The sequence below is a fragment of the Cynara cardunculus genome, assembly GCF_001531365.2.
Source record: "Cynara cardunculus var. scolymus isolate 2C chromosome LG 4, CcrdV1, whole genome shotgun sequence".
NCBI classification, from domain to species: domain Eukaryota; kingdom Viridiplantae; phylum Streptophyta; class Magnoliopsida; order Asterales; family Asteraceae; genus Cynara; species Cynara cardunculus.
Window position 1 is genome coordinate 19,591,781 of NC_037531.1, and position 8,465 is coordinate 19,600,245.

The window sequence follows — 8,465 nt, forward strand, 5'->3', positions numbered from 1 at the left end:
CCCACTATGTTGAAGAACCTCAAAGTGAGGTTTTCAGTGTTCGAAAAACCTCTTAAAAAGCACATCGTGAATGGTCTAAGACTAATTAAAAAACCAAACCAAACAACGAGTATATATAGACTATAGTTTGAAAATAAGGTAAGATCTTGAAGGAATGAGATATATGTTTTTTACATTACGATGGAGGAACGAAGTGGTGACCTATGCCACAGTATACGCGGTAGTGGGTCCACCCCTCGGTAATGATAAACTTATCATCAACGTCATCAAATATAACAAAATTTGTTAAAACGAATACAAAATGGAAGTGTTCAAATTTGTTAAATCAACTTATGGGTCGTTTACCAAATATACTTACAGGGTAAACATTTGCCAACAAGGGCCACTACTCTCATTTATCTTGTTGAATAACATTTTTAGCCATCAAAATTGATTCGTCAATTAGTCGGTAAAGGTGTTTCCCTCACGTATCGTGTAATAACCTTGGTTTTTGTTATATATTTTACTGAGTAAGATTATGGACCCTGAACATCGATAAATACTTGACAAGGGGCCTTTTTGGTTACAATAAATAGGTTAGATGTACAATTTTGCCTTAAATATTCTCATAAAAAGTTATAACTAACACCAATGATTAACCTCACATTTATAACACATATATAAAAAGGGAAGTTCACTAGTTTGTTTATCTTTTAATAGTCTCATTAAGAGTTGAATTTTTTTTTTTGGAAAAAAAAAGTTTGTTGTTAATAGTTATAAAATCATTTGAATAATTTTGTATTATGGGTCTCCCTTAACCATTAAGAGTCATAATTTCATTGTAAACAATTATATTTCATTTTGTACTATATCATAAAAGCTTTTTAATCATTTTGAACAAAATCAATTGAGAAATATTCTCTAAATTTAGCCAAAAGAATTTGGTTATTTCGAATTAAATTTCCTAAATAAAATGGGGATAATGTTTTTACACCTGTGTACAAAAATCTCCTCCAAATACCAAAAAAACACAGCTTTTTCCACCAACGACGGACCTCACGTTTTCTGACACAAAAACAAATATGAAGATTAACAAACCGAGAGCTGCAATCTACGGTAACTTCGCCGGCGAGTATCCGCCGGCTTCCACGATGTTGTTTTCATCCAAAGACAAGTCCTCTGTCTTCCTCAACACCGTATGAACCACCGCAACCGCCGCTCCGATCGAAACAGAGACCAATACATTCATCATAGCTTCATCCAACACCATCAAAACGAAAGTAACAATCGATAAAATCGCCAGTCCCACACGATCATCAACCGTACGGTTAAAAATCAGTAGAGATTCGTCGCGGAGAATGAAGTTGCAAAACAACCAGGACGCAATCGTCAAGGCTATTAACGAGATCGGATGCCACAACAAGCTTAGAAACAAAACTATGAACGTAAACAACGTATAATTCATACGAAAGTATCCGACGTTCGTTTTGATCCTTGAAATCGCGTCGGAGAAACCGTGAGGAAGATTAATCGAATGTAGATTGAACATCTCTTTCCACATACGTTTCGTGCCAAATGCTGTTTGAAATCGTAGTTTCGCCGGAGATGCGATTAATCGTACCTTCAAGTCACCGCAGGTTGACGTCGTCGGAATTGTGCTGCCGATCGTCACCATTGTTGGCGGCGGAACACTAATTGGTGTGAATGAGAGGAAGCCGATGGATTGGGGAAATGTGGAAACAGTAACAATGAAGGTAGCATGTGATTGGGCACTTCGATATGATGCAAGTTGTTGTTTAAAAACCAATATTTGTGTACTGTTTATTTATACGGTGTCGTTTGAAGTCGTCTAATTATGACAAATGATCACATATAATTCATGTTCACACTCTTTCTTGGTATCTTATTAACTAAATGCATTTTTATGTATAAATTTCTTCTTCTATTAGTTGGGAAGAGAACAAATATTGAATTATAAAGTGTTTGATATATATTTTATCAGACGTGTTTTAAAGCCGTGAGTTCAAGTGTATGGAATCTTCGTCCCGGTTTGAGTAACAGGTCCTGGGACCCGTTTTAGCAGGGAATTTCCATCCCGATTCGAATCGGATGAACTGGGTTCCCCACTAAATCGGGACAAATCACTATTCTTAATAAAAATGAATGGATTTTGACCGATAATCAATTTAATAATATTTTTTACTATTTACAATTATTATCATATATCTTTTATGATCCAATTTTAATATAATTTAAAAAAAAAGTATTTCATATTTAATATTTTAATGATGTCGTGTCTAAGTAATGTATAAAAAGAGTCCATGTGAATAATTTTTAAAGGTCAACATCTTGAGTGGAATATTTCAACGTGTTTCCATTTTCAAAAATAATTATTTAATTTAAAAAATAATTTAATTGACATGAAAAATCTAATAAATGAAAGAAATATGAACTTTAAAAAAATTGGAAAACAAAATTGTGGGATTTAAAATATCAATTGAAAAAACATAAAATGATAAATGAAAATTTTTAAATAATGTTTCATGTAATTTCTCCGTTTGTAATCAATAAATAAATACCCAACATGTCACATGTTTGTATATCGTGTATGGTATTGAGCGATGAAGTCAAAAATAAGGCTAACAGGTGCGGTCCACTGTCTTTAATTCGGTTTTATTAGTTTATGCAAATGTTTCAACGTTTTAGCATAAGAATACAAATAACATAAAACTGCTATCTGTCTTTTTGAGGTATTGGTTGAAATGGTTAGGATTAGGTGTTGTATTTTTTTCTAATATATATATGTGGTTCTTAAATGAATCCACTCCTTAACGGAAAAAAGAAAAAAAAAAAAAAAATAAACCAAACAACTTTGCTCCAAAGTAAGGTACGAAAGCCATAAGAGTGGTGTTTGATTGGTTTGAGCTTGAGTTTCAAAGGTACCAGGTTCAAATCCAATGAGAAATAAAAATCCCCTTATAGTCACGGAGATTCAAATGCGGTGACTTCAAGCCACCCGCAAAGCGGGTGGTCGCCAAGGGATTAATCGAGTCGTATAGCGGATTGGATATTCAAGTTAATAAAAAAAAGTAAGGTACGAAAAAGACGAGATATATCCAGACTTGTCATTTTCTTCAAAGGGTAAATTAGTAGTTTTTTTGGATAAAACTAAACGGTTATCAGATGAACATAACAATGACCAAGAATCTTACCTGATAAGTAAGAGAAAAGACTTTTACATGGTTAGTGTTTTTTTGGTAAGAGACGTTTACCAATAATTAGTTTTATGGTTGAGAATGTTACCCGATAAGTTTCGAGAGGTATACCTCTGATTGATAAATATTTGATGAACGATTGGTAAATAAATAATAAGAGCATCTCTAATAATTTATCTAACTTTCTTTAAAATAGAGAATCAAAAGTTATATAATCTTAATAAAATGACTTTTGCAAATTATCTATTTTATAGATTTTAACATTAATTATATTATTAAAACATTTAATAATTTTATCATCTTAATAAAAATCACTTGCCTCTATTTCGTCTTATTTCTTGTCTGTATTGATATATAATATGGTTTATGTGGTTTTGATAAAGATAATGATTTTACTTTTGAATAAAAATAAATTTGAAAGTATCATAAAAAATTGAAAAAATATATCGATATTAAAATATCAAATTAATTACTTAAAGGTTCTATTTTTTGTATAATTTCTTTAATTTAATTTTTTTATTATAATTTAATTTAGATCTAATAGCAAATTAATCTATTTTGGCTTAACAATATAGTTTTTATAAAGATAATAATTATCTTAATTATATTTTAAATTTTTTATATTTAAAACGAGATATTTAATTATATTTATCTGCGGTTAGTTATACAAATTCAAAAATGAGGCTTTAATAAGTTGTACTTACGCACAATTACTTATAATTCAAAATTTTAAGTAATTTGTATTAATAAACAATACTTCATGATTTTAAAAGTTTTTGTCAAATAATTTATAATATAATATAAATAATGAATATTTCAAAAATTAACTTAAAAAAAATAAAAAAATTAATTATTTTAATCAATTTTCCATACAAGATATATGTTTAGTGAGATCACAAATAATAAACTCAAGATATATCCAGGTTCCATTAAATACCTACCATCCACCTTATCGCCATTGAAAAATATATATAAAAATATATAATATAATTATTGTCTCCACAAATGCATGGATCCAAGTAGTGGTCACACTTCGAGATTAGGTTCACATTCTCCTGCAAAATCAGATACATACGTAAATCAAACTCAAATATCTTTATTACACCTACATATCGAGTAGATCTACTTTTCTTATTAAAATCATCTCATAATAATTATCTATATTATCTTATAAAGTATTTAACTAAAACTCTTAAAAAACCATATTTTATGCATAAAGTATTATATAATAATACATATTACTTAAAATTCAAGATTAAAAGTTGATTTTATGTAAGTATAATTTATTAAAGCTCTATGTTTGATAAACACAATCAAATACATGATAAACATCTTATTCATTTAAATATAAAAAATCTAATATATAATTAGGATAAACATTGAGTTCTAATAGAATACTTAATTATTATCCTTGTGGAAAATATATCATTAAACTAAAAATAAATTACTTCGTTTTCAAATCTAAATTAAATTATAATAATAAAGTACATAAAAAAATTAAAACTATCAAATAATTAATTTGATATTAATATTGATATATATTTTTTCTTCAAATTTTTATGAGATCTTCAAATTTGAATTTTAATCAAACATAAAAACATTATCGTTTTTCTCAAAACCACATAAAACCGTATTATATTATAAGAGACAAAGAATAAAACAAAATATTAAAATCAAGATTTATTTCGCAGTATTACGCCAGTACCATTTTAGTACTATTTTAGAAATATCACTGATCCGTTATTTTGGATTTATTTTAAAGTTAAAACATAAAGTATAATTAAAGCAAAAGGTTGATTACCAACGATACCAATCCTTTCAACACGGAATCAGCCTCCAAAGACATGATGTCAGGGGACGTTTTTTGATTCATTCAGCAACCGTGACTAATAAAACGTATCTGATCAAATCCATGACCAAAATCACTTCATCCTTTACTGAGTGAACTACAAACCAGATGCAAAACAGAAAGTATAAGGAATCGAATAAAACATTGTTGTAGATGAAGGAATTGAAGTTTGGAATTTATAGAGAAAAATAATTTCATGAAATCACACACCAACACCAACACCAACACCAATCACAGACATCACATTTCCGACTCATGAATAAAAAAACTGAAAATTAACAAACCCAGAGCTGCAATCGAGTTCTGATGCTACCTTCTATGGCGAAGAAACCGCATCAACGCCATCTTCGTCTAAGAACAAATCATCCGTCTTCCTGAAAGCTGCGTGAATCACCACAACCACAAGTCCGATCAAAACTGCCAACAATATGTTCATCGTAGCGCCGGTTAACAGCAGCAAAACGAAAGTAACAACTGACAAAATCGCCAGGATCACACGATCATCGATCGTACGGTGAAAAATCACAAGAGGTTCGTCACGGAGGAAGTAGAAGAACAACCAGCCGGCCATCGTCACTATGAACACGATCAACGAGATCGGATGCCACAACAAGCTCAGGAACAAAATAGAGAGCACGATTAAAGCGTAATTCATACGAAAGTATCCGAAGTTTGTTTTGATTCGTGAAATTGCATCGGAGAAGCCGTGAGGGATACCGATTGAATGAATATCGAGCATCTGTTTCCATGGCCGTGTCGTGCCGAGTCCTGTTTGTATGCGTTCTTTAGCGCGAGATAGGAATTCGACCTTCGAGTCTCCGGCGCCGGATGACGTCGGAATCGTGCCGTACGTCGCCATTGTTGCCGGCGTAGGCGGTTACGAGTATTTTGGCGCAAGTAAGAGGAGGCTTTTTAGACGAAACGGAGAGGGCGGCTTGGACTATTAATAAGAATAAATTACGTTTTTAATCCCTGTAGTTTGTTGAAAGTTGTTATTTTAGTCCCTGTACTTTTGAAGTTACAATTTTCATTCTTATGGAGTTGGACTATGGTTTACACAATAGAATTTGTTGTTCTTAGGGTGATAATTTTGTATCAGATCAAACCAGTCAGTATGTATACCAACTGCACCAATCACATCGGTTAGTAGTATCACGTCAAATATGCACATTTGGTTGGTACACGTTATTGGAAATTGCATACCATGCTATTGATTGATTGATTTAATTATTTATTAGTTTTTTATTTTTTATGTATTAGATATTAAATACTGTAACGTTTGCAGTACAATTGCTGCGCTTACGCCTTTACCTGAATATCCAAATATCACTCAAAAGTTGAACAAAATGACAAGTTTTAATATATGTAACTTGTAATTGGTACAAAGCCGTTACGAACGGAAAAAGATGATGTAAAATACAGTCGGTTGGTACACAATATAGAATTTTGTATACCAATTTTAACTGATTGGTACTTGGTATTGTACCAAATGCACCCTTAGTAGGTTTCATCTGTATATTATAATCTACTGTTGTTTTCGTCCTTAATTCTTAAAGGTAAAAATTGTTTCAGAGATGAAAATAGCAATGAGTTGCAAACTTTAGATACTGGAACGATAATTTCAAAATAACAAGGACTAAAGTCGTAATTTGTAACGAGGGACTAAAATGGTAATTTACTCAATTAATAATGAAGAGGATTAATTGGGGAAGTCAAGGTGCCACCAGCCATGTGCTCCAAGCTGCAACTTGTTATTTTTATAACCTTTTTTATTTAATTATTTAATTTTTGTATTTTATTATCGACATCTTAAATTATTTAATCATAAAAAAAAATCAATATTTCAACGTCTACAATTTTAAAAATAGTTATTTAATTCGAAAATGCAAATTAGTTGCTTACATGACACGTGTAATATTGAATAAGTGAGAAGTACGTTGAAATTGAGAAATGGAGATTAATAAATAAAACTTTTTTAATTTTGTTTTTAAAAGATGTTGAAGTCTGAAGTTTTATTTTACTTTTGATTTATAAAAGGTGGTGTTAATGTTTAATAAGACTGTTTATTTTTACAAACTTATAAATGTCTGAATTTGTTCAAATTGTCTATTTTAAGCATTACAAAATTATATTGTTGAATTTATAAATAAAATTTATACAATTTTACATATTTATTCATCATCATTACGAAATTTACATCTAAAATATATAATTAACATAATTTTGAATGAAAATATGTCATTAATGTATTTAACACATTTAAATTTTATTAAAATACATCAATTGAGAGACGTGGGGATTGATTTGGTAAGGATTGATAAAGAGAAATGATCGATTAAGATTAATCGATTGAGAAACCCCGTTGTTGAGGGTTTGAAGAATAATAAGAGGCAAATAAGAGGTTGGTTTGCCTCTTACCAGATAAGAGAATAATAAGACATAAATGTCTCTAAAAATTTGGAAAAAGAACAAACAGTGTAAATGATCTTACTTCTTAACGAATCAGACATAAGAGGCTAATAAGAGCTTGTTTATAAAAAAACAAACAAGGCCCAAGTTTCATCACACAAAACATCCCATGATGTTTCATCAAGGCCGGTCCTGGGGTTTTTGGTGTCTTGTGCGGAATAATAAGAATCAGTTTAGTTGTTCATTTTTTTTATGACTGTATTTACGCAGCCTTTTTTTAATTAGACTAGTCGCTTAGTTGATGCCTTAGACGACTTGGCTTGTTATTTACAGCCCATATGATTAAACAAAGCTAATACCACTTAAAAGCTCAATGCTCGTTGGAGTTCTGATGTCCTGTGTATTTACATGGATTGCATGTGATTAGGGCTGGACCTGTATTTTACTTATTAAATAACATTGTATAAACACTGCATGTTAATATGTACTATTTTGTCTATAAGATAAAAACTGATATTCACAATATTTAAATTTAGATTGGTTATATATATTTTACACATATAGACTTAAGATCACGTGAGAGCAGTCTGTTTTCGTGAAACTCGTGAGACCATTTTTTTTACACTTGAAACTTCACAACAGAACTCTATAAAGGTTCGACTTTTTTTTACTTTCACAATGTTTTGCTTTGAAGTTTCGGGTTTAAAAAAGTGACTTCACGAGTCTCTTAAAACAAACTGATCTCACATGAACCATATATATATATATATATATATATATATATATAATTATATATGATGTTTTTTAAAAAGTGGAGCATTTAGTGGTTTGTAGTTATTGGTTTGGATCGGATCGTATTGGATCCGACATATTCAACTGCCCCCGTCACGAGGAAAGGGATAAGGGGATGGATGGTCACGTGGTTTGTTCCATAAAAGCTGAGAAGGGTAAGTCTGTCAATTCATCTCCGTGGTCCTTCCTTCTCAAAGCATCCGCTTTATTATTCAGTAAAG

General features: G+C 30.7%; 2 protein-coding genes across 4 annotated transcripts; both read right to left on the minus strand.

The window, feature by feature from the left end:
- Positions 1 to 914: 914 nt before the first annotated feature.
- On the minus strand, positions 915 to 1,770 carry LOC112511451 (PRA1 family protein F3-like). The gene has a single exon (XM_025117074.1). The coding sequence runs from the start codon at positions 1,652 to 1,654 to the stop codon at positions 1,091 to 1,093; it is 564 nt and encodes a 187-aa protein (XP_024972842.1). The 5' UTR covers positions 1,655 to 1,770; the 3' UTR covers positions 915 to 1,090.
- Positions 1,771 to 4,085: 2,315 nt separating this feature from the next.
- On the minus strand, positions 4,086 to 5,918 carry LOC112511370 (PRA1 family protein F3-like). Of its 3 annotated transcripts, none has more exons than XR_003069082.1 (3): positions 5,357 to 5,918; positions 5,005 to 5,140; positions 4,117 to 4,249 (listed from the first exon to the last, which is right to left on the minus strand). XR_003069082.1 is itself a non-coding variant. In XM_025116966.1 (2 exons), exon 1 carries the CDS (start codon positions 5,900 to 5,902, stop codon positions 5,360 to 5,362), a length of 543 nt encoding a protein of 180 aa, XP_024972734.1. In that variant the 5' UTR covers positions 5,903 to 5,918; the 3' UTR covers positions 4,086 to 4,249; positions 5,357 to 5,359. The 3 variants fall into 3 exon arrangements, 1 of the variants encoding a protein (XP_024972734.1); XR_003069081.1 differs by having other exon boundaries at positions 4,996 to 5,140; XM_025116966.1 differs by lacking the exon at positions 5,005 to 5,140 and having other exon boundaries at positions 4,086 to 4,249.
- Positions 5,919 to 8,465: the final 2,547 nt, after the last annotated feature.